This window comes from Scophthalmus maximus, chromosome 11 (assembly GCF_022379125.1).
Source record: "Scophthalmus maximus strain ysfricsl-2021 chromosome 11, ASM2237912v1, whole genome shotgun sequence".
In the NCBI taxonomy this organism is placed as follows: Eukaryota; Metazoa; Chordata; class Actinopteri; order Pleuronectiformes; family Scophthalmidae; genus Scophthalmus; species Scophthalmus maximus.
In genome coordinates this window covers 6,240,783-6,267,598 of record NC_061525.1, presented here as the reverse complement: position 1 = coordinate 6,267,598, position 26,816 = coordinate 6,240,783, and the positions used below count along the sequence as shown (strand labels likewise).

General features: G+C 41.8%; 6 protein-coding genes across 6 annotated transcripts; 1 reads left to right on the top strand and 5 right to left on the bottom strand.

Annotated features, from left to right (window-relative positions):
- Positions 1-33: 33 nt before the first annotated feature.
- Positions 34-25,126, bottom strand: cldnj (claudin j). The gene is made up of 3 exons (XM_035622751.2): positions 24,507-25,126; positions 17,809-18,008; positions 34-1,433 (listed from the first exon to the last, which is right to left on the bottom strand). Exon 3 carries the CDS (start codon positions 1,404-1,406, stop codon positions 771-773), a length of 636 nt encoding a protein of 211 aa, XP_035478644.2. The 5' UTR covers positions 1,407-1,433; positions 17,809-18,008; positions 24,507-25,126; the 3' UTR covers positions 34-770.
- Positions 2,603-3,728, bottom strand: LOC118299222 (claudin-4-like). Its single transcript, XM_035622750.2, has one exon. It carries the CDS (start codon positions 3,628-3,630, stop codon positions 2,965-2,967), a length of 666 nt encoding a protein of 221 aa, XP_035478643.1. The 5' UTR covers positions 3,631-3,728; the 3' UTR covers positions 2,603-2,964.
- Positions 6,957-8,331, bottom strand: cldne (claudin e). Its single transcript, XM_035622755.2, has one exon. The coding sequence runs from the start codon at positions 8,235-8,237 to the stop codon at positions 7,605-7,607; it is 633 nt and encodes a 210-aa protein (XP_035478648.1). The 5' UTR covers positions 8,238-8,331; the 3' UTR covers positions 6,957-7,604.
- Positions 10,280-11,646, bottom strand: cldnf (claudin f). Its single transcript, XM_035622757.2, has one exon. It carries the CDS (start codon positions 11,500-11,502, stop codon positions 10,747-10,749), a length of 756 nt encoding a protein of 251 aa, XP_035478650.1. The 5' UTR covers positions 11,503-11,646; the 3' UTR covers positions 10,280-10,746.
- On the bottom strand, positions 12,857-16,486 carry LOC118299225 (claudin-4). The gene is made up of 2 exons (XM_035622753.2): positions 15,880-16,486; positions 12,857-14,216 (listed from the first exon to the last, which is right to left on the bottom strand). Exons 1-2 carry the CDS (start codon positions 16,363-16,365, stop codon positions 13,581-13,583), a joined length of 1,122 nt encoding a protein of 373 aa, XP_035478646.2. The 5' UTR covers positions 16,366-16,486; the 3' UTR covers positions 12,857-13,580.
- Positions 22,764-24,119, top strand: LOC118299221 (claudin-4). Its single transcript, XM_035622749.2, has one exon. The coding sequence runs from the start codon at positions 22,906-22,908 to the stop codon at positions 23,572-23,574; it is 669 nt and encodes a 222-aa protein (XP_035478642.1). The 5' UTR covers positions 22,764-22,905; the 3' UTR covers positions 23,575-24,119.
- Positions 25,127-26,816: the final 1,690 nt, after the last annotated feature.

The following is a 26,816-nucleotide window of genomic DNA, read 5'->3' as shown; positions in this document are numbered from 1 at the left end:
GGGACAAAGGTTCCACTGTGCTCAGTTCTTTTACAAGCACTGTGTTGCGTTTCTGAGAGATTTGATCTAAAGAGCCACACATTCTCACTGAAATTAAAGTTTGTGTTCTCACAGTAGGAGTGTGGCTGACTGTGGATTTCTCACTGCACAATAGTAATTCAACTGGCACATGTTTACTCTTCAGTGTTTATTTTGAATTCTGTGATGCAAATCATGAGCACACAAAAGATTTCAGAGTGGCAAATATTGACTGATATAATTTCCACAACATATGGGTGACCAAGACATGATTAATGTCGTTTTCTACTGGGGAGGAACATGTACATCCAGCTACAGGTGTTACAAATCTATTCTCTAGTTTTATTTGTGAAAGGAACTGGCAACAAATGCATACTTCATTCCATATGGTGTTTCACTGGGACAGATTGCTTCTTTTTCTAAAGTAGAAATACCTTTTTTGGTCATTGCTGTATAAGACATAGTCAAATTTGTTCCCCCTTTATGAAAATCTTATAATATAACTTCATGAAAAAACATTGAAAGTCCACAAAAACTGACAAACATCCGCAGATGGCTGGTACTGACTGCACTGTGGACAGAATGATGGTCTTTGAATCTCACCCCGAAGAAAAATAACAACATTGAAATGTATTGCATAACTGCATAGTTCTTTCCTATATTTTAGCGTGTCAATATATTGGTTTATGTTTTTCACTAAATCTGTTTATGGCCAATTGCATTACATTTCGCAGATGTGTTTGTTTCTCCCCTCAGACATAGTTCTTGATGGCATAGCTGTCCTGTGGGGGCGGCCTGCCACGTGCGTACCCATTGGAGGGGAACCTGGCCCTCTGTGGTGGGCAGCTCGTGCACAGAATAGCTCCCCCACAGAACAGCAGCCCAGAGGTCACAAAGCCGATGTATATGGCTGCTCCAAGCTCTCTCTTTAGCGCCTCGGGCACGCGTGGGTTGTGGAAGTCACTGATGATGGAGTTGGCCGTCCAGGAAACGGCGGCAACGGTGGTCAGCGACGCCAGGCAGAAGATGGCACCAGAGCTCAGCACCACCCGAGCCTTGACACTCGGGTGACTCAGGCAGTTGGTGCAGCGTGCTCCCAGCAGGAAGATGAGGAATCCCAAACATCCCAGAACCAGGCTGATGCAGATGAGGCCGCGTGCTGCTTGCAGGTCGGGCGACAGGTCCAGCAGGGCATCGTAGAGCTTGCACTGCAGCTGACCGGTGTACTCACTGACACAGGTCATCCACAGACCTTCCCAGAACACCTGCATGACCACCAGATGGGTGCCGATGAATGCTGTCACCTTCCACATGGGCAGAGTGCAGATCAGGATGGTCCCAGCAACACCTATCATGGATAGGCTGATGCCGAGCTCCTGCAGAGCCATGGGACAGTTGGCAGACTCTGTTACACCCTGAAAAAGAAAAAGGTTTTATTTATAATGGACAGAAGTAATCTCTCTTTTATCACATCCTGAATTTTGCTCTGTGGGGTGTATCATTAATATAAAACAGAAATATGTTCATCTGCATCACATTAACATAATGTCAATGTATGGCTTTTCATTTCAATATACAACAAGGGGTTATGTAAACTAAAGAAATAGGCGCAGGAACAAAAAAATATAGATAAAAAAAAAAAGATAGGTGTTTTCCGTACAGCGGAAGTTGTTTCCAGTAACTGGTGTCATTAAATTCAAATGTAGGGGTTTTCTAGCCATGGAGGCAAAGGGCCACTAGGCAGCAGTATATCACAGAAGGAAAAACAAAAACAATGACAAGGTGTAATTTGCTTGCAGTTTCAAACACAGGAACGAACATAAAAAAATCCGGTAATAAATAGCCAATAACTGGAGGTAAGATGAAGAATATGGTAAAAATAAAGGAACCGAAAATGTCATCTTCTGCTCTTCTGCGTGTTTAAGAGGTCTGTGCTAATTTTTTATAAAAACCGTTATATAGAGTCCTTTTAGATTTGCACTTGTGTTTTACAGATTTAAAGATAGATTTGTAAAATGTTTTCTATTTCTATTTAGGTTATATGATAAAAGTCTAGACCTTAGAGTTTCTCATCAATATCCATATTTATATCTCTGTGGTGCCCAAAATAGAGATTAACTTTGGAGAAACGTAAACTACTGAAAAAAGCAGGGAGACATTTACTGTTTTGACCATTCAGACTCTTCCTTTGGCATCTGAGTAATTTGACCCCATCTTGTCTTCGATCTGCAGGCTGATAACATGGGAAAACACAGCACGCCCATGGGGTCAGTGGCAACTGATGAACATTAACACATTCATGCCTTCTGAAGATAACCACTTATTTTCCTTATTCTTTCCTTCCCATAATTGCAGAATATTTGTGCAGCAGTGTTGGACAAAACTTTTTAAAAGTAGCTCATCTTTTACTCAACACATCGTCCGACAGGAGTGAGAGTCCTTGAGTCACCATGTTTGTTTCCTGTATGATCTCTTGTAAATACCGGACAAACAGGTTCTCTCAGTTCTCTCTGCTCGGTTTACCTCACCACAGATGTATTTTTGAAATGTATAAACAAGAAAAATGAGACAGTAAAAAAACAAAAACCTTACAATAGGTAATTTATTGTGAAAAATAGAATCCCAAATAACAAAAGATCCATAGTGCAATCAGATGAAAGAAATAATTTCCCAGATATGTAAAACACTGTTTCTATACTGCAAATGATCCCTAGATACAGTAGCCAAGGGAAACATTCTGATTCAAAGCAATCTCTGACAGATAACATCTTCGTGCATCCAAACATTGATTCCTTGGCGGGGACAATGTGCATATTTCCTTCATTATAAGTTGTCCTTTTCCTTCATGCTTCACAGCGACTGATTAGCCGCCAAGATTCTGTCGCTTCTCGGAAAACAAACAAACACAGACAGTCAGCAAGACTTCAATTAGCGTCATTGGCGAACTCAAATATACGTCTTCGATGGTGTGAAAGATCGGATTGAAGCCTCTTTGCTGTTTTCTCTGGACTTGTTCAGGAGGTACCTCACTGAGGGGGTCTTATCTTCCTTGGGGGGACAGCTGGCACACAGGAGGCCCCCTCCCAAGACCAGCAGTGCCCCTGCCCCCCAGCCGATGTAAAGAGAGGCCCCGATCTCTCTTTTCTGAGCGTCCACCAGCATAGGGCTGTAGAAGTCCCGTATGATCATGCTGGCAGTCCAGGAAACTGGGACTAGGCAGAGGAATCCACTGATGATCAGCACCACACCGGCGGCCACTGAGGCCCTCGCCTTGGCCCTCTCCTCTGGAATGAAGTTGGTGCACTTTCCACCAGTGAAAGCTATGAGGAGCCCTGCAATTCCCGTGATGATGGAAACCACCACCAGAGCGCGGGCCGCCTGGAGGTCTGTGCTCAGAGCCAGCATGGAGTCGTACACCTTACACTGCATCTGGCCTGTGCTCTGGACCACGCAGTTCATCCAGATGCCCTCCCAGATGATCTGCGAAGTCACTATGTTGCTGCCAATGAAAGCAGAGACCCGCCACATGGGTGCTCCACACACAATGATCACCCCAATCCAGCCCAGAAGGGCCAAAGCGCAGCCCGCCATCTGCATCCCCATGGAAGTCATCGTCTTCTCTCTCTCTCTCTCTCTCTGTGTGTTTCTAAGAAAATATTAAGTACTGATCAGGTATTTATGTGCATGAGAAGCAGTTAGAACAAAGAATGGGAGGCGTGTAGGCCAATGCCCTGCCAAATGATACCAGCCATGCAGGATTCTTTGTGTATAAGGACAACAAAGGAGGTTGGGGTTTCAATTATCCTTCTGGAGGGACGTGAGGGATTGTGTTACACGCGGCTCTATCAGTACTCTCAACAAGGGGAAAGGAAGTATGTGACAGAAGAGGCGCTAACTTGCAAACGTCGGCAGTTTGAATGCAGAGCGACAGAACGCGCTCTCTGGCTGTTTAATCAATGTTGGATGAAATGAATCCATCCTGACATTCACCACACGGTGCCCAGGCAAACCGTGATTTGTCTCTGTGTGTACTCACAAGTCTCCGTGAGGAATGGTGAGAGAGACAAAATCATTCCTGGTCGTGAATCAAACCGTACAGTATAGTGAAGAGAGAGAAACGTATTCAAACTTATTGAGATATTATCAGGGATCAAAAGGAAATGAAGCAATGTGCTTTGGAAGTTGACGGTACCTCCACGTGTACATTTGCGGAAGATTTTAAAAGCGTGTTGTTCTGTGAGTCAGAGGCAAGATATAACAGGATAAACTTTTGTCTCTACTCATGTTGATCTTTTGTAATAGCTTGCCCAGGAATAACCTTCATTTTACACACGCTGAAAGTAGAATTACTTGATATAATCATCTACTAATACCACATCTTCAATCTCGTCTCAGTTGAAGACTGTTCACTAGACCGTGAAGAAGTTGTTCGCACACTTATAAATCCACAACTGGTTCAGGTAGATTCTCTCTCTAATTGCAGAGGGCAACTCAGGAATGTGAAACCGGGTCAAAAGAAGAAACAGCACTGGGCGTGAAGCGCCCTGCGAAACTGTGCTGATGTCATGTTTGTGATTCAGAGCATAGTGGAGACGCAGTTGTCGCATCTCCTCCAATTTAGATGACATCATTAGATTACCAGAGTTCATTATTCTAAGTTAAAACGCACATACACTGTCCCGCTGCTTTAGATGCACAATTCACGTTTCAGTAACATTTGCTGAATACTACAGTGCCCAAAACTTTGAAATTTAAAAGAGTGAATCAAGCTTGCTGTACATATTTAAACGTTTAAATTAATGTGTTTGGGCCGGAGAGACAGAGACAGAGAAGGGAAGGGAAGTCACTAAGTGTTATGAATAGTAGTTAGTAGAATATCTCTATCCTTTCCTTGAAAACCGAAAGTCCTCAAAACTTATAATCACTGTTGACTTGCAGTTGCAGGGCGAGAAGAGACAGCGCAACAAAAACATCAGCATCCAACAGATTTAGCTGTATTATATAAACATCTCATGCTTGCCTCTGTCTGTGGACAACCCAGTCTGATAGAAATTACATTTATATACAAACTGCAACCAAAAATATTTTTTGTGGTGAACACATTTGTGACTAAAACGTTTTATATAGATGTCATGAGGATGTTGTTAATTTAGACATTTGGCTCCTCACACATTTGCATATTCTGAACACACAACGTTTTTGTTTTCTGCTGTACAAAATTCACTTGAAGTGACTGTTTTTTACCCTCACCAAGGAGATTGGTTCGGTTCGTCTGTGTGTTTGCAGGATTACGTCATATATATATATATATATATATATACATATATATATATATACATACATACATTTTGAGTTATATCTTCATAAAAACACGTAGGTCAGATGGAGATGGGAATGCAAGTGTTGAGTGAGACAGCATTAACGGCGGGGGTTTGTCCAACCTTGGTGGGGGGGTGCTCTATGATTTGTCTCGTATGACTATGTTTAGACTCTGACAGCACTTGATTAAGGTTTGGGAAAGATCAGTTGGATTGATACGGAAATGTGTATGTTCAGATTGTCCAATTTAAAAGCACAATCTGCTTTTCTTGCGCAATGTTCGCCCTCCATCCAACCCCAACCCCATCCTGGTGACGCTGAAAATAGTTCAGCCAACGATTATGTTTCCTACAGAAAATAATTGTTGTTGCATATTAGTTGATTAGGGAGAAACGCCTGTCTGTTTACTATCATTGTCAACTTCAGGGACCATCTGGTCAGCTTTCTGAATGTTCCACTGTATTAAATTGGTTTTTTTCTCATAATTCAAGTATTTAATTTGGAGAAGGCAATTCATGCCTTTTTAAGTTCAAGGTTGGATTATTGTGCACTTTATGTGGGCCTTAATCAGTGGCTCCCAGGCGTGAACACATTACACCCATTTTATACTCTTTTTCCAATGGCTCCTGGTTCGATTCAGAATCGATTTTGAGATATTAATGCTTGTTTTTAAAGCCATTTATGGTCAAGCCCCAGCTTATTTGTCAGAGATATTAACTCCCTGCAAGTACAGGTACCGTTCAACTAGTTTTAGAGGTCCCAAGGTCGAGGTAGAAACTGTGGGGTGATCGTGCCTTTGCAGTTGCTGCTCCAAAGCTCTGGAACAAATGACCTTCTGACTTACACTCTCTGACACTCTTTAAATCCAAACTTGAAACGTTTTTATACGTTTACGTTTTTTTTAGAATGGCTTTTGATACTTTCATGTACATTAACCCTCTGCTTTTGATGTTCCTTTGTCTGATTTTATTGTTTGTTATATTCTATGTAAAGCACTTTGGATACCTGGTGGTTGCTGTAAAGGGCTACATAAATAAATGTTGATTGACTTGATTGATTGGTCATTTAAATGATGCAAATGCTGGTGGTGTATGGGTATCGCTCCTCTTTGTACCTACTGAAACTTACACAACAACTGTTTGTCACCCATCCTGTGTAGAGCTTGATTGGCTCTGCACACTGTTCAACTGGTTGAACCAGTTTAGAGTCTGCATGAAGAGCTCAAACACACTAGATGTTTTTGAATGCACTTTGTTATCACACTGTATGTAACTTTGTTATAACAAGCGCAATCCGTCAGAAACAGACACCTCGGTTTCCTCTCTGACAGCCAGCATGACAAGCTGGGTCCTCACTCCATTCCTCAACCCTTCTGACAAGATCAACTTGATTATGTTTTCAGTCTAGTTTGACCAAATTCTTGAACAGGGCTGGCTCAATGCATGTAGATCATTTCAGGAAGTAATGCCTACAGTCACTTCCTGATTACAAATATTACATATGCTGTTCTTTGAACATCAAATTTTAAGTTGTGTAGTTATTGTCTCAAAGAAATACAAAGGAGTGCCAGCAACAGCGCCTCTGACCTTCAAACTACGCATTACTCATTGCTTACAATCTTGTGGTTACGTCAGCATTTGCTTTATTGTACTGTTGCATTCATTTTACGGTGCTCTGATTTTTAACTTAATACTATAAACATGAATGTCAGTGACAAAATAGAACCTTATTATTCAACTTTGGATGAACCAAAAAGACAATTTTTAATTAGTTATGTAAACATTTATTTAAAAATCAGTGTTTTCAATTCAGCAAAAGCAGTCTTTAGGTAATGTCATGAAAGAAAGACTTTTGTAAAACATTTATACAATAAATCCAAATATATATTACTGGTACAGTACACATTCACTTTCATAGTAGCTCTTTCTGACCATCGTAAACCATCTTCTAGACTAGCACAGCCTAGATTTGCCAAACATTCAGAGGAAAATTAGATTTGATACAAGCTACATATAGAATAGCTTCCATTAAGTCCAGTCGTCATGCTGTTGGAAGATTTTCTTGCCAGTACTGGGGTTTCGCGCCACATCTTTGCAATGTGTTTCTCATTCTTTAAGAAACACCCTCTTTTTGCCTCCACCAAAGATTTCTGGATTTCCCAGAAAATCTGTTCTCACAGTGAGACATTACCTGTGGCGCTTTCAGTAACTCAGAGGCTCAAAAAAAAGTCTAATCATTTGCAGTCTTTGTCGGAAGGAATGGAGCTCTCAGACGTACGCTCGGCTGGTGGCTGTTGACCTGGCACCGGAGTACTTGACTGGATACTCTGGGCTATCTTTTTGAGGGCAGGAGCTGCAGAGGAGGGCACCACCCAGGATGAGAAGTGCTGCTGTGCCCCAGCCGATGTAGAGGGCCGCTCCCAGCTCTCTCCTCTGAGCGTTGGTCATTATGGGGTTGTAGAAATCCCTGATGATGGTGTTGGCAGACCAGCAGACTGGGATGAGGATGAGAACGCCGGCACAAATGAAGATGATTCCTGCGGCGATGGCCACCTTGGCCTTGGCATTTTGGTCCTCCACAAAGTTGGTGCACTTGCCCCCGACGATGCCCATGAGGACCCCAAGGGCTGCAATAATGATGGCGACGACCACGAGAGCCCTGGCAGCCTGGAGGTCCTGAGGTAGAGCCAGCATAGAATCATAGATCTTGCACTGCATCTGGCCTGTGCTCTGCGTGACACAGTTCATCCATAAACCTTCCCAGATGACCTGCGCCGTCACAATGTTGGCTCCAATGAAGGCTGTGACCTTCCACATGGGCAGAGCACAAACGATGATGGTCCCCAAGAAGCCGATGATGGCCAGGGCAAAGCCCAGCATCTGTCGTCCCAGAGACACCATGGCGTCCTTTGTTTGAATCACTTGGAGGAAGAGGAGGATTGCAGTGCTTCTGGAGCAAGTTAGCTCTGCTCAGGTTGTAAAGTTGAATAAAGACTGTGGCACATTTTTCTGCAGTTATAAAGATGTCTTTCACGAAGGTGGAGTCAGAGTGTCCCTCCCTCTGACCTGAAACCTGTGTGTTGAAAAACTTCCCTGTCCAACCAGATTCTTCACATTATCTGTGTGTCGACAGGGAGCAGTTTCGATGGGATGAACACCAATTGACTATGTAGATGAGGCCAGTAGACGCCCCGCATTCCTCTTTCAAACAATGCAGTGCCAGTGGCCAACGTTTGATTGGACAAATTACTGGAAGATCAGGTCCAGTCACTGGTTTCAGGTCTAAAAAAAACACCAACACGTGGGGGAGTATCGCCGGATGTACGTCGTTTCCCCGGTTCGATTTCATCATTTGTTAAACTATCACAGGAAATGATTAGTTTTTTCCCCGCAATTAGAATCGAAGTAATCATGCTGATCAATGTTGCAGTTGATTGCATCATTACAAAGCGTCTTTTATAGATTTGAGTAAGATCCTCGTTGTCCGTTTCAAAGATGGGAACAAGATTAAGATTATTTTAAAATTGTATTTATTTATTGAAGAATAAACTACATTTTATTTTCTGCCAAGTCTGCATCTCGCTCACTAAAACACACCTCAGCTTATATTCAACGATAGTATTTCACAATATTGCATATGAAACGCCAATGGTCTAAAGTGCTATTTGAATTTAGATACTTGACTATATTATTGTAGTCTAAAATTCCAAAGAGACAAGCTTCTGATCAAATGAACAAATCAAAAAATAGAAAAGAAACAGAAAGTGATCATTCCTGTAAAATGGTCTCCACCAGCTGCTTGTCTGCTTTATATGTATGTATCTGTGGCAGGTTAGATCTTTTAGATCATATAGAACTGAACATGACCCAAGATCAGGACACACGATGTGGAACAATCATTGTCCAACTTAGGAGAGAGTGTCTGCTTCAGCGTTGATAATCACCTTAAAAGGAATGATGAAAACGGAGGGGAGTACCGCCGGATGTCAGACGTTAAAAGAAAGGGCCGTTTTCCTGGTAGTAAGATCCTCATTGTCCGTTTCATAGATGAGACCAAGATTAAGATTAAATTAAAAGGTGTCATGGAAAATCGTTCATGATGTTTATTTTAGGCTAATTCTGCATCTCACTCACTAAATCACATCACTTATTTTCAAAGATAATATTTTACAATATTTCATACAATACACCAATGGTCAAAAGTTTTATTCATTAAGCATTTCTCTATGTGTTATTTGAATTTAGATACCTTGATGTCTGGTCAAATCAAGATTTTAAAAACCATGGAATCCTTTTGGTTTAAGTAAATTCTTTTAGTAATCTATTTAATTCACCCAGCGGCCTAACACCGTGATGTTCTGCGATGGAAAACCACCATTGTTCAGGACGTTTGTCCCAACACTGCGATAGAAGCTCCCACAAATGTTTTTACTCGTAGTTTGCTTTGCTTTCACGTCCTGTCCAGTTCTTCCCCGACCAGTTCTACGGAATTTAAGTCTGGAGACTGTGCTGCTGCTCCTCCACCATCTGGTTCTTTTCTTCTGATGTAATAGTTCATTATTTTGGGTCTTTTTTGAAGCATTTTGATTTTAAAAAAGAGCACCACTTCCTAATAACACACCAGAGGTAGAAGAAACAGTTTGGTCCAACCCTGCCTTTGAACATAGGGTTTGTAAGTGGCACCAGTAGGAATTGTTTGCGTAAGTCTTCAAGGCTTAATTCACTTCCATTGCTGCAGGAGGTAGTTGTCTGTAAGAAAACCTGAAAAGCCTGTTTTCTATTAGATAAGATTTTTTTTTTGTTTATTTCTTTTTAAACTTTTTTACCACTTACCTTTGTACTATTAAGGGTTCGGGTTAAATACTAAAAACCAATAAAAACTGAAACTGCAAAATGGCCGTTGACCAGCAGTGCATGCTGTGATAATGAATCCCACACACAGATGAGTATACTAGAAAACATTTTATTGAAAACTATTGTGAATGATCTCAAATATAAAGTGGCAGAAAACAAACACATCACAAAATCACAAATCATCACTATTTACAAAATATGCTCTGTATGACGAGTAAATAAATATATTAACTGCTTAAGAACTTTTCCTCATGAAGAGAGGGGCAACCTCAGTGCACAGCGCAATGTGGATGCAATATCTCTCTCACGTCATGCCATCGTCAATGGAAAACAATTCTGTTTTTGAGCACAACAAGTCCAAAAGAGAAAAACATTTAAGGAAATATGCATGGTAAGGAAATATCGCAACGATGAATTAATCAGTTCCAACAATTTTTTTGGAATACCGACCAGCCTCGAGAAACACATGTCTATATTGGTGCTGTCGTGCTTTTAAGTTCCTGAAGTTTCCACGGCAAAAATCTCAGTCTTTATCCTCTCTGTGTCCCCTCAGCGTCTAGAGGTAGTTCCCAGTAGAGTATGTAGTTGGTACTGCGTACGGTTTGGTGGGCACATATGTCCCTGTCGCTGTGTATGGTCGGCTGGATGGGGGAGCATACACAGGGCCATATGTTGCTGGGTTCGCCCCTTGGCCTGGGTAAGGGTACATTGGTGCTGGTGGGTAGCCTGGGTATCCATACATGGGCTTTTGTGGAGGGCATGAAGTGGTTAGGATGATCCCACCGATCAGAAGAATTGCAGCAGCGGCCCAGCCAATGTAGATGGAGGCTCCGATTTCCCGTTTCTGCGTCTGGAGGGTCAAGGGGTTCTGATAGTCTGTGATGGTGATTGCTGAAGACCAGCAGACGGGGATCAGGACGAGGATGGCGGAAGCAATGATGAGACAGCCGCCTATGATCACCACCTTGGCCTTTGACGAGTCTTTCTTCAGGCAGCCAGTGCACTTGGCTCCGATAAAGGTGACTATGAAGCCGATGAAGCCGAAGAGGAGGGATATGATGACCAGAGCTCGGGCAGCTTGCAGATCCGGGGACAGCCTCATCACAGAATCGTTCAGCTTGCACTGCATCTGTCCTGTGCTCTGCATCACACAGTTCATCCACAGACCGTCCCACACTACCTGGCCTGTGACGATGTTGGCTCCGATGTAGGAGGTCACTCTCCACATGGGGACCCCACAGGTCACTGACACCCCGACCAGGCCCACAAAGCTTAGGATCTGTCCCGTCACTTCCTTGCCAATCCTCCCCATGGTGAAGAGGCTTTGTCTGTGGCAGGAGAAAAGAAGCTTTTCAGCGCAGAGGTCTGGTTCTCTTTCCGAGTGATACAGCCTTCTGTCTCCTCTGTCAGAGAATGTGCTGGAGGAGGGCCGGCCTATCGTCAGGTGAGTTCTTCTGGCCAAACAAGATTCCTCATCCTGGAGCTGGAGGAGTGGCACACATTTTTAAACACTGCTTTACTCTTGTCCTTGAAAAACAAACCTTCATATGCATATTTTTTTTTTTTCTGCAGGAAGGATGGGGTTAATGGGTGGAGTTAGAACAACTCACTGACTTCAAAGATCCTGAAACCAGACTGGAGAAGACAGCAATCGATCCAAATACGTGTTGTTGTTGCTTTGTAACAAAGAATGGCGTGTACACTGGCATTTTAGTACAAAACTACAAAACTGAGTACATAAATTATTATTATAATTATGTTTTTATTATTAAAACACACACACACACACACACACACACACACACACACACACACACACACACACACACACACACACACACACACACACACACACACACACACACACACACACACACACACACACACACACACACCTTGTATGTATCTGTGGGTTATGAAAAGCATCTGGATCATATAGACCTTAAAAGGAATGATGAGACACAGGAAGTCACATGCAATGCAACACCGTCACTTTTTCGAATACCACTCACACCCAATCATCCTTCAACAGATACCTCGTCAAGGCACTGCTGACACTTTTTCACACGTCTCACTCAGTAACCTGATACTGTGCCCACTGTCATCTCCACATCCAGGAGAGGAGAGTTTGTTTTGTGGAAGCTGATGAGGGGGCGGAGACAAAACCCATGAGCGATACTGGTAACCTCTTTTCCACAACACAGGTTCAGAAAATAGAAAATGTCAGCAATTTGTAATTTTTTGATTTTAATTTTTGTTTAAACCTACTCATGCCTGAATAAGAAAGTTATTCCGCTGCTTTACAAGAAATTAATTTACACTAACAGTAAATGGCAGTTTCCTTAAATGAGTGAAACGTTTTACATTTCGAAAAGAACAAATTCAAAAGAGAAAGTGTTTACATTACTGCAGTTTAGTTAGAGGATGAATCAGGATACAATGGCATGACCAAGTGTGTTATACGTATAACAGAGCCCAACAGCAGTGCATACACAAACAATATGAGAAAATATTGTTTTCGGGATAATACTGTTTTAGTAATGGTTTATTTAATGTATTTAACCTGCTCCCCACGTAATATGATTGTGTTCTCGGCATTGCTGTGCAGTCATCTCCTCATCTCACCATCTTATGGCGACTGAAATAATATCAGGCAAACAACCATCCTTTAAGAATATGCTTTATTTACAGTTATAGAAAAGTACAAGCTTCACAAACAGAAATTTCGAGCATTCAAAGTTTTGTAGACCTAAAGGTGGAATTCCCAGGCTATGAAAAGGACAATAAATTAAAAAAAAAAAAGCAAAATATTATGCTTAACACAAGAGGGACGAGAGAGAAAGAGCGAGAGAAAGAGCAATTACTTAGGCTACACCTTTTGTTATTAAGGAAGATACAATCATGCAAATCTTTCTTAAGGAGAAGTAAGTTGCTTTTCTTCTGCCTTGATTTGTTGATATATAACAATCAAGATATGTGAATTACTAAATATTTACAAAGTCTAACTGTAGTCATGCTACATATCCTATTTATACACCAACCAGCCACAAATGCAGTGTGAGTTCAAAAATGTAAAAAGGATATTCAACGTTTAAAATTTGTGACTTAAAATAAAACATAATCATGAGCCAGGGTCACAGCAGGAAAGAGACAGCGCTAACATGGATGATGACGACACTGTTCCACTGAGGAGTGAGCAGTCCCAGGTTCAACTTGATAAATACACCAACTGCAATTAAACAATGAGTCAACTTGTGGAAAGCTGTGATTTAATGCCATATTGACATTAGCTGTGATTATATGTGAATATAAGTTCTAAAGCAAACTATCATTTTTCCTTTGTTGCAGTTCCTGTGTCCTTGGGAGTCCACATAGGAAGGGCAAACCATCTTATACATATTCTCTTGATGTGGAGACAGACTTCACAGGTGTGAATTTGGGTGCGTAGTGGCGGTGTTCATGTTTGGGTGGGCAGTTCCAACACAGTAGTCCCCCTCCCATCAGCAGCAATGCGGCGGCCGCCCAGCCGATGTACAGCGCCGCTCCGAGCTCATACCTCTGGGATTCCATCAGCATCGGGTTGTAGAAGTTGGTGATGATGGTGTTGGCAGACCAGCAGACCGGAATGAGACAGAGAAACCCCGAGACGATGAACAAAACTCCACCCAGGATGCAAGCCTTTGCCTTGGATCGCTCCTCCTCGATGCAGTTAGTGCATTTCCCGCCAGCGATTGACAAGACCACTCCAAAGATTCCAGTCAGGATGGCGATGATGATCATGGCTCGAGCGGCCTGCAGGTCCTGGGGCAGGGCCAGCATGGAGTCGTACATCTTGCACTGCATCTGGCCTGTGCTCTGCACCACGCAGTTCATCCACATGCCCTGCCAGATGGTCTGGGCCGTAATGATGTTGGCCCCGACGAAAGCGGTGACCTTCCACATGGGCAAGGCGCACACGACCACCACCATGAACCAGCCAATCAGGGCCATCGTTATGCCAATCAACTGAATCCCCTGAGACACCATCTCGTCAAGCGTTGCCCCTCACTTTAAAAATCCAGAATGAAAGGCGAGTGTGGTGGTGCGAGCTCGTACTTATAGGTTGTTGTGTGAGAAGCAGGTACGGAGACATGATGGTACTGTATGCGATACCACAGTCCTCAGCTCCAATTGGCCGGAAAGAGTTTACACACAAACAGAGACCCAGTGACTTTTAGTAGTGCTGACCTGCCAGAAATACAAAGCTTGAAGGTCAGATACACTTCCGTGTCTATTAACCTTTTATTCTCCAATTCATTCAGTCAAATGATGAATAACTAACCCAGTATGAAAAACGTTTTATGTAACCAAAGTGTTGATGGATAACTTCATCCAGAAAAACCCTGAACAGTAAATGTGGTGAATATTCAACCTGTTCTAGAGGGAAACTGGACAAATCTACTGTATTATGGATCAACTTCAATAATGGGTAAATTATAGTTAAATTCTGACAATTAAACTTATTAAAATTACTGTGCCCACTGTACATGAGCATGTGGCAGACAACACGTGTTCTTCTTTACAGCAAGGGGGCAATGTTGGACAAGTGATTACTAAAACAGGAAGTACTTCAATAAATCACTCACAGCACAGTTTTAAAACCCATTTTGGAACTAGTAGCAACTGTTTTTCTTCTAAATGCTGCTTATTAGAAAAATATGATTTCTTGTAAAGGCAAAACTACGAACATCTCATAATTCATAAGGATTATACAGAAATCCAGACTGATTTCCCACCAAGAGTGTTAAATTGTATTGTGTTGGATTAAGTGTATTTTGTTGTTGATTTTAAACATTTATGTTGTATTATTAAATTGTACAATTAATATAAAGTCTCTGCTAACCTTTTTTGACACTTCTTTTGTATGCCTACACGCAAGCATGAAAGAAGAGATTGCCAGGGCTCGCGAGTGAAGGAGTTTCTTAAAATTTCGATGATGTTTTGTTTTAGAAGTTGACATGCAGAATTTTGTGTTACTTGTATAAAACACATGGGTTGTGTATATGGGTGGCCCACCTCATGCTGTCTTCTGAAAGGCTCTAAAATAAATCTCGTCAGTCTAAACAGTTTTGATAACAAATCTAAAAGAACAGGGAAAACATGATCATTTAATGTTGAATAAAATATTTATTTACAGTTTTCAGACCATCACAAATAAAACATAAAATGAAATGATATGTAAAAGGTTCGAAAAAGGTTGACAATAAAAGGACAGTAAAATTCATCAAAGTAACTAATGTTGTTCCAGTGTTCATGCCATGTTTGTTTGTTTTACTCGGCCCACAGAAAGTTTTCTGGGTGTGGTGCACATCAATTTATCTTGGCACTGATGAAACCAGTGGCAGTTACTCAACACGAAAGTATTGAAATCAAACTGTGGGCACTATAAAATCAATATGAATTTCAAATCATACTTTAAGTGGCGCTATGAATCAATGTCATGGAGCACAAAGCATGTGTCTAAAGTCTTTTGTTTTCAGTCTCTTATCCTTCTCATTTGGTTTCTCCCTCCTCAGACGTAGTCCCTGGGTGAATTTGAACGGGCACCAGAGTACTTGGCAGAGAAGTTATCCTTGGGAGGGCAGTTGGCACAGAGGAACGCACCGCCCAGGATGAGGAGGGCGGAGGCCCCCCAGCCGATGAAGAGCGCAGCGCCCAGCTCCCTCTTCTGAGAGCCCATCATTATTGGGTTGTAGAAGTCCCTTATGATGGTATTTGCTGTCCAGGACACGGGGATGAGGCACAAAACACCAGCAACAATGAAGATCACACCAGATACCATGCCAACTTTGGCTTTGGAGCTTTCGTCCTCCACGCAGTTGGTGCACTTGCCTCCAGCGATGGACAGCAGGACGCCCATGACGCCCAGCAGGATAGAGACGATGAGGAGGGCGCGAGCAGCCTGGAGGTCATTGGAAAGGGCCAGCATCGAGTCGTAAACCTTGCACTGCATCTGGCCTGTGCTCTGGACCACGCAGGTCATCCAGATGCCCTCCCACGTGGTTTGAGCCGTGACAATGTTCTGGCCGACAAAGGCTGTCACTTTCCACTGGGGTAGAGCACAGGCAATGATGGTCCCGATCCAGCCAATAATGCACAGGGCAATGCCCAGCATCTGTAAGCCTGCTGCCACCATGTTTCCTCAGAAAGCTTCTTGCACGGACGTCCAAAAATAAAACCCTAAGTCTCAAAGTTGTGTCTCTAGAAGTCAGTTGTCTTGCTTGAGAGATCCCCAAAAGTAAATGTCAAGGCAAGGTTGGAGTGGGTCCTATATACACTTAGCTCGGGAGGGGCTTGACACACACGAATGAAGAGCTGTGACGTTACGACTGCCCCCAACCCCCCCCACCCCCTCACTCCCAACCTGGACATGTGTCATCATGCAAGGTTTTGTAATGTTTGCAGGTGAATCAGCCACACCATGACTAACAGGTGCCGAGTTACGTTTAGCAGACTTTCAAAAAAAACTCACATTTGCCACACCCTCAGGTAACTTTTTTGTTCCCTTTTTTAAAAAAACCAAACATCTTTTCTGTTATGTTCTGTGGTGACAGTGACTGAATACACTACATTGCTTTTGCGCGTCAGCTGAATGTCAGGTGTTTAAGTTACTTTAAAGTTTTTCCTAAACCTGCAGATTGTACCTGTAGTTAGAACGAGTAAAATGCGGACGATTTTTGACGTTCTTTTTCACCAAACATTGACGAATGTTGTTTCGAGTTACGGTATCTGTCATTTCCATTACTTTTGTGCTTGTGGTCTGAGTAAAAAGCCACTCATCAAAGACAAGGAAGTCTCAGGTTTTGGTTAAGTTTTTTTTTTTCTCGTTGGCATTTTGCTACTGATGTTTGTCTGTTAACATTTGACCTTTGGTCTCTGATCTGAGTTTCAGGTTGAAGCAACACGTACTTTTGTTTGCAGATGCCCAATTGTTCTCAAGGAAAATGCACAGTATACTTTTATACAGTAAATCCATTTGAATGTGTTTAAAAAGACTTCTTTCTTACTTCACTTTTTCATACTTTCAGAAATAAAGACTCACTGTTATGAAAATGTCGACAGAAATCATTGGTTTCTACTGCAAATATATATAAATAGATATGTACAACTGTACCGGTCAGTTCACACAAATGCAAGTACAGTATATTGTAAAAAAAAAAAGATATGGTCCATGATTACATAAATTTAATAAACAATAAAATGCTGGTTGGGAAAATACTTCTGGTCAATTAATTACTGTATTGCAGCAATGTAACTAATTAAATACATATTTCATCCTGCACAGATCACACACAGATCAACACACCCCTACTCCTACAGTGTGACGGAATAGCAGAGCAGAAATTCATAGTCATGAAAATATATCTTTATAAGTAAAATACAAAAAAACAAGACCCTCAATATTATTAATAATGATGCTATTTAAACCCTCATAATACAATGCTATTTAAGATTTTTATAAAAACCCTTATTTGTCTACCAATGTCAACCACAAATAATTATACGTAACACTTTTTATGTGTATACATGAACAGAAAATATGTACTATAGGTGAAAAAAGGAAGAAAACTAAGCTGACCTTTCAGTGTTGTCAGTCCTTGAAGGCTGGAAGGTCGCAGCCTTCCCCTTCTCTCTAGTTTGTCTTTGGAGAAAACTGCGCGCTCTGCAGCCCAGGTCCCACTTGAATCACCAATAGTTGTCCACAGCAGTGAGGAGACATCAGGAGGAAGATGTTGGGGGAAATGGCAAACACCACGCTGAGTGATTCCAGTTGACAAACTGTAGCAAAAAAGAGGGAATGGTGAGAAGGGGCAAAGAGGGGTAGAGAGAGAATCGGATTGTTTCAGAAATGAATAGAGGCAGTGTTTAAGAGCCAAAACTGCCGTTAGGACTATAATGCCCCTATTTTATCCAAGGTAAGATCATTAAAGCTTCTTCGGCCTGGCTATGGAGATTGGGTTCCACACACAAGGCAGCGCAGAGGAATTTCCACAATTACGACTCTGAGGAGAGATGGTTTCAGGGTGAGATTAGTTCTGATGTGCAGGTCCTGATGGGCCTCGGACAAGAACATGCCTCATTTCACCTATGATAAACAAGGTGCCCGTACACAAGCATCAACGTCTGGACCTTTACAAGGCACTGTATCATAATATTAATTAAATTATTTATTTATTATATTATTTTTTTAAATCAGATATGCTAAATATAAATGGTTGTGCGAAACTGCAATTCTGAGAGTACAAGTGTTCAGCTGATGCTCCATACAGTCCTCATTGAGGCAACTTTGCAAACGGGGACCAGTAAAACATTTTGCAGCAACAGGAAAAAGAGAGTTGACTCCCGCAGCCGTGAGAAAATGCCAGAGGGAGGCAATGTGACAAGTGTCAGCACGTAGTCTAGGGCAAGCCCAGACTTCACAGTAACGAAGATTTGTCCTTAATTACATTGTTTGGGTTTTCCAGGAGATTGGGAAAAAAAAACTATAGTTTCATGCATCAGATTGGAAAGTTTGTGTGTGTACCTGTGTGATGTCATCAGAGCGAGCCCTAGGGCCAATGCTCAGGGACAGTCACAGTTTCAGTGGGTAATTCATGCACAGTAAGTATCTGTGCGAGCTCTCCAGTGAATCATACGTGTTATCACATGACAAACAGATCCGAATAGTCTGCAGAAGTGATGAAAGAGATATTTAGAGATTTGTTCGAGCAGATCTGGTGAGGTGTAGTGTAAAATATCCACACGTATCAAACTTAATATTGTAATTCATTGATCTATTTTGTTTTTCCTGTCTGATTGTCAGACACTTCCCTCTTTGTAGAGTTGTTGTTTTTTTTTGTTATTTTGCCTATGGAGGGCTCTTAAGCTGCAAATCTCATTGGATGTCTTGCTAAATGAGAGCGCTAGATTCTGTAAAAGTGTGACAGTCAAGTAGTCAAAGTGTAATAAAAGATAATACACATATTAGCCGTCACGCAAGTCTGTTATAAACAGGGAATCTGGCTCTGGTTGTGAAACAGGGAGTGACTGACGGTTTGTTTCATGGTCTGTGGAAATGTTCTGTTCGTGGGCACTGCTGGTAATTAGGCCTGGGGCTTGTTGACTTTTAAAAAAAAAATGAAAAAAACAGAAGTAGCTTTTGCTTCCTTAATTCTTTAATGAGTTGGTTGACTTCCTAATACATGTCCTCTTTGTCATGCTTCATTGGACTTCTCTCTCTGGGCTTTAATAACTGCTTATTTAAAACAAACAAAAAGATGAACGCACAGCAATGGTGAACAAAAGAAAAACATCTCAAAGAAAGAAAGAAATGTTTCTTTGGAAAACGGCTAACATAATATAGATAACATTTTAACAGTAGTTATAATTGGAAAAAGGGTAAGTGTCAAGCAATAACAACCTATTCTACACACCAGTGCCTTGCAGAAACCGGTCGGACTCGCTCTCGCTCCCACGACAGGTGAATGTTTAGCAAGGTGCTCTGCAAGTGGCTACATGTCTAAACCCAGGAACTTCTCTCATCGGGTAGGTGCACCTGCCATACCTGCAGTGAACTCCCAACATAATGCCCACCGTTTTGTTTGGATAAAAACAAGACAGAATGGCCTGTTATTCAGGGACTAAGAACTTTGGAGATTTACTGTATGAATCTATCAAACAATATGAAGTGTGTGTGCATGAGTGTGATGCATGACTCAGAATTTAGTGTAACACGACAGTGGACTGAAACAATGGTGGTTGTTTCAGTCCACTGTCGTGTTACACTAAATTATATATTAGTCATATTTTAGCATTACTGGTATTGTCGATTTGAATTTTATAAAAAAGTGTTCTGCTTCACATAAAGTCATTACAAAAGGTTGTACAAAATTACACTGAGGCAAGATAATGTAACAGTTCCAGATGCTGTTCATGAAACATTAAAAACAAATGCAGCCTCCCCTTTCGTTTTTGCGCACACACACACACACACACACACACACACACACACACACACACACACACACACACACACACACACACACACACACACACACACACACACACACACACACACACACACACACACACACACACACACACACACACACACACACACACACACACACACACACAGCGCAAATCATGACCCTGAAAGCCGTTAAGAGTTTAAAACTCAAAATTAAAAGCTAGAAAATATGTAAGAGTAATCCAGGTGACTAAAGTTATCAATTGCAATGTATCTGACTTCATCTGCTCATCCACAGAATTCCACTGTATTTCAGGGTGAAAGGTTCCAAGACATAAAAATATTTTTCCTTCCAAGTAAGAACTCCCTAATACCACTCCTTACACTCCTTGAGCAGGGGCCGCTGCCCGCAGCAGTTAAAAGAAGGCTGCCATGTGTGAGATGCCTTTAAAAAAATCACAAACCTTCAAACACATAAAACCAACGAAAGACAAATAAACATCTGATGCCAGAAACACATGCTAATCCACACTAACAAAGCAGATTCAACCGGAATCCTCACGCAGGGCGTTTTCTGCAGCTCCAGACAAACATAATCAACACAACAAAGACATAATGTAATAGTGGCTCCCCCTGCCTGTAAAACCACACACTTGCAATAAACTGCAGGGGGTCTTCATTGTTGGATTACCAGAAACGTAGCAGCCACTCAAGTTCCAGTCTGTACTCAACTTTAAGCTTAAGTCATTCTCTCAACCGTAGACAACATATTCAAACTGATGACAAAGAGCAGCAGACATTTTGGCATATTTTTCCATTTCAACTTTCCAGTTTCTGCCAGGTGTGTGTGCGTCTGTGTTGGTGTGGGAGGATGGTAGGGCGTGTGGTTCTACATGTGTGTCCGTGGAGGAGGTGAACCACAAGATAGCAGCAATGATCATTCTGACCGCTGACCCCAGGTGACCCCTGTTAATTAGAGAAAAGCCTGTAATGACAGAGAGCTCACCTGTCCGCCGACCTCCAGGACCCCGCTCTCGAACAAAGAAGCTATTCTAGATATATGAGGGGATATATTACTGCCTGCTGAGGTATTTGTATTGGTTCCTCGAGTAATCAGCCTGATAAGAGGCTGATATGGATTCAGCAAAAATATTGAAAACAGACAGTTTTGGTTCATGTTGTTTTCTAACTTTTGCTCCTTATTTTTCCCTTTCGAGTTTGATTTCAGTCATTTTAATTGACTCTCAGTATATGATCATTTATCATCATGATCATATACTTTACAAAGGGGATATGGCCATTTTTGGCCAGGTGGGCATCCTGTGTTTCCATTCCACTTCAAATATTAAAACATTTTACTGGTAGATTTGGACCTTTTTAGTTATGATGTATTTGATCGTAAATTGACAGTGCCTTTGCAGATCATTTCGGATTAAAACTTTTAAAAGCGTGAAGTTTTTACAAGATTTTGAATAAAAATGGTTCAAGAATAATTTATTTTTAAGCCACCATTAAGTGCCACGTATGTATGGTTTTAACGTTTGCCAATATGTTTCCCTTTGGAGATTCAAAAGAGTATCATCTCATCGATATTCTCAGTGCATCTTGTTAATTTGAGTATGTAACCACATACCCTCAGTTTTAAGAAGAAAGCACCTCAAGCATGCAGACTGATAATGAGCCCTGTTAACTAACTCCAGGGTGGGATTATGTAGCTGACCATGAAAAACAAGGCCCGTCATTGTTGCTTCTTTTTTTGTCTTGCATGGAGATCTCCTTCAGGATGATTCAGCATGTTTGTTCTAGGTTGTCGCATGTCATAAATACGTACCCTTTACTTAATTCAAAGGGCTTGAAAGAATGGCGCGTACGCTGGCATATTAGTACAAAACTGAGTACATAAATTATTATTGTAAACATTTCATCTCTGTAAACGTGTTTTGGATTTAAGAAACACATATATATATACATATATATATATATACATATATATATATACACACATATACATATATATATATACACATATACATATATATATACACACATATACATATATATATATATACACATACATATATACACATATACACATATATATACACATATATATATACATATATACATACACATATATATACATATATACATATATATACACATATATACATATATATACACACATATATATATACATATATATACACACACACACATATATATATATACACACATATATACATATATATATATATATATATATATATATATATACATATATATATACATATATATATATATATATATATACATATATATATACATATATATATATATATGTGTAACACATTTGATATCTTCACAGTACTCTAAGGGGTTCTGTAGAGTACAGTAAACACACTTCTCAGCAGATACAGATTTTTTTTATAGTGACACGGTTTTATATATGCATATTATATAGTATCCACACATCCAAGTGTAGTTTGAGGGAAAACATGATGCCACCTTCAGCTGACTCCACCTTCAGTCGTCTAAGCTGTATAAAGAAGGTAGAATCTGCCCCCCCCCCCCCCTTCTCTCTCACTAAAAGTCTTACGCAGGACTTGGAGTCAATGAGATCTGATATCGCCTTCCTCACAGGAGGGTTGAGCCTGCGCACACAGAAGGCCTTCTATCCACTGGCAGAGAGAGGCTGGTTCAGCTCCCTCTTCATCCCCGGCCCCAGCGATGTACTCTGCGGGCGTGGAGATCCTCGGCATGATCCTGGCCGTGGCCGGTTGGCTGGGGGTGATGGTGGCCTGCGGCCTGCCCATGTGGCGGGTGGCCGCCTACGTCGGTCAGAACATAGTCATCTCCCAGGTGATCTGGGAGGGCTTGTGGATGAACTGTTCGGTGCAGAGCACAGGCCAGATGCACTGCAGGGTGCACGACTCCATGCTGGGGCTGCCGGTAGACCTGCAGGCGGCTCGAGCCTTGGTCATCATCTCGATGGTGCTGTGCATTGCAGCCATCGGCCTCTCAGTGGCTGGGGCCAAGTGCACCAACTGTAGCCGGGACGTGAGCAGTAAACCGAGGCTCGTCGTGGCCGCTGGAGGAACCTTTGTGGTGGCTGGACTGCTGCTGCTGGTGGCTGTGTCCTGGACGGCCCACGCCATCGTCCTGGGCTTCTACGACCCGCTGCTGGAGGAGACAGCGAAGAGAGAGTTTGGCAATGCTCTGTACTTTGGCTGGGCTGCCTCCTGCCTGTTGATTGTTGCAGGGGTCCTGCTCTGTTGCTCCTGCCCCCCCAGATCAGCTACAGTGCCGAGTGGCGGCGGCTCTGTTCCCCCCCGGGCGGACTACTCGGCTGTCAAGACCATGTCAGTGAATGGATACACCAGAAGAGACTACGTGTAAACGTGATGAAACAGATTTGTGCTCAGTAGATTGATGCTCGACGGCAGCATGTTGGGTTTGAACATTAAATATACATGCTCCATGTTTTGTTGTCGTCACGGCCATTTTTTTCTGCAGTGGTGGGCATCCTGTGTTTCTTCTAACATTCCATTTTGAATATCAAAACATTTTACTGGTAGATTTTGACCTGGTTAGTTGAGATGTATCTTCATGAATTCACACAGTGCCATTGCAGATCATTTTGTCATCATACAAGATGATGAAAATTAAATTCATTTTCAAGCCCTCTTAAAGTTTGGAAACTTGTCACGTTGATGCCACAGAGTCAGAAATTGATGTTTAGATTAAGTGTAACATATAACCTCCATTTTGGTATGCAGATAAAGGGGCCGTATATGTCAGCTGTAGGGCTGAGCAGTGTCTGGCCAATGAGCGCTGTGCTGGTGCACATCAAAATTAGGTATTTCATTTCAGTGCAAATGGAAGATAGGAACAATGGGGGGCTTGTTTTAGAAGATCACCTCATTTCTTCCCTTCCATTGCAGCCCCTCCCCCCCATTTGTGAGAGTGAAACTGAGTCAGAGATAAAAGTCTCCATCTGCGAGGAAATGTAAGCCACACCATTACCGAGTCCGAAGTGAGCCACAAAGACCCTGTTGATCAGCCGGTTTGCGGCCGTTTACTTTGCTTCTCAAATAGAATTCACTGGGATCTGAACGCTCACAGACTCGTTTGAGATTTGCCAACTCTAAATGGCAAAATAAAAGCAGGTGCCCTAGGAATATAAATGCCTCTTTGGATTTGTTTGAAGAATATTGGTTAGCATTCATCAGCAAGGCAGCGCATGGGGGCCTGTGTTCAGGGGGTGAAGGAGCGGGGCCCAAAGGCAGAGTGCAACACAATTTGAATTAAAAACAAAAAGACAGACTTACAGTCTTTTGCAGATCAGGCAGACTAAAGAAAAGCTGGAAATGAATCCAAACCGAGCTGAAAGCTGACTGGGACATACAGACTGACCAAGACAAAGAGAAGAACAGACTAGAGACTAAATAGACACAGAAGAGGGCAACAGGTGAGGAGACACAGGTGAGCCACAACCGGAACAGGTGTGGACGATCACCAGGGTAGGAGACACAAGGAAAGTAAAGACACCAAAGACAAGAGGAGGACAGGAAGTGCAGAGGCACGAGGAAATGGACGTCAGAATAAAACAGGAAATAACAAATTCACGATAAAACAAATGCAAGGGGTAACAGAGGAAACTTGACTAAAACAGAGACTCGAGGAAGGTAAATCCAAGCACAAGTAAACATAATGTTTTTAAGTACATGACATGACAGTCTGCTGTATTTAGGGTCAACAGAGTAATGTGACTGACACCAACACATCATATTTAAGTCATAGTGTAGACATTTAAACATTTTTACACATCAATCTACAGGAATTTTTGAGCAACTTGAGTAATGCACTAAAACCAAAATACTTTTGCATGGTAAAACAATACTCTTAACTACTGAACGAAAACATAAGAAACCAAGATACATGTCGAAAATGTCTTGCTTTGTTAACTTGTTTAGTCTTGAGCAATGAGGTTAATGATCTAAAGAGCAGGCTTCTATATGCAGTGTACTGAAAGCTCCTTTCGTGTGAGGGCCATAGACCGGCCTAATGCTCGGAGCGTCGCATGACTGAGTGCAAGAAATTCTGCTTTGCAGATCTTGAAGATCGGCCGTGGGTGTAACACGTGTGTTGGCGGGTCAGCTTATGTGTTAGAGATGGAGAGAAGACGCGGTTCGTTTCACTGAGCTTTTAGCTGCTTTATCAGCAATTACATTTTCTGTTGAAACTTGTGTACCGCAAACTGTGTGTGGAGAGCAGCGGCACCTCAAATCCAGGCCTAGTCATTTATTTAAAGTTGTTGAAAAACAAAACACTGCTTTGATATAGTAAAATTGAAAATACAGACCCAAACTGTTCTCTGTTCATAGTTATTGGCACATGAAACAAAACAAGAACGAGACACACGACTTGATGTCCCTTGTTTATGTGACCTGCAAAACCAATCGAATATGGTTTTACCGCATAAAGAGGGCCTGATTGTCTCCAATTTGGAGTCTCCAACTAGAGCTGTTTCAGAGCGTCAGAAATCAAAAACACAACAACTTCAATGGCTTAAAGGTAAATGGTTTTAAATCACAAGAGTTCTTCATATTACCAAGAAGTTTCACGGTCATCAAACTCCAAGACGCTTCACGCTAACAAGAAACTCAGTGGAAGAATCTGCAAAGATAAACCCAGAGAGGAAAATGACCTGCTGTTTTGCACTCAGCCAATGGCTCTTGGCCACCGAGATGTGTGGAGCAAAACCACATAAAGTACAAAACACTGTTTCAGCAGATTTTGTAGCAGTTGTAAATTTGTAGCGGGGTTATATTTTTGTCCAATATAAGCATTTAATGCACAACTAGTCAATTATATTGTTCTTTCAGAACCTTTTTTCCTCGAATTTTCGATCGGGCCCGAATGAAGTGTGGTGCAGTAAGTACAGGTTTGTGTGTGTCGTGAACTGCACTTCCCCTTCTCTAATGTGAGCCTGTGCTCACTCAAGCAGCTCTCTGCGCACTGCTGTTGGATCTGTCCCCGCTCATATACATACAGCGAAAAGTGTGGATCGTACTTCACCATACTCATGTGTTCTGTCAGGTGACTTAAACTCCTTTTTCCTCACGTCAAAACGATGCCCTACTTCAGACGAGGACAAAGTTTCACACAATTCCAGTGAGGCCCTTTTTCCCGTAAAAGTAAAGAGGGAACAGGACCTACGCTTTGCTTTTAGTGATGAAGATTGGGTTTCACTGTACAACAAATGAAATTCCCGCCGTTCAAAGAAACAAACAACTTATTCTTTAAAATCCTTCCTTACTCGCATTTATTTTATTAGCAGTAATTTTTTGAGCTGCATGTCTGGTTTGTTTTTGTCTTGTTTGTTGAATCTTTGTGTATGTGTGTCCATAAAAAATATTTCTGTAAGTTTCTAGTTGCCTCCACAGTCATCACAAACCAATCACTTGGTGTGCAAGTGGGATTTAGGTCAGTGGTTGTCTTTTAAAATCAATGATTCTGTTGCCCCTGAGTCAACTGAAGCTGTTTGCTGTCTGCATGTACATTGTGAGGGTAGGATTCTTGTGACCACGCTAACCCACCTCCCTCAGACCCTTAGTCCTTTCCCTGCCTCCATCCCA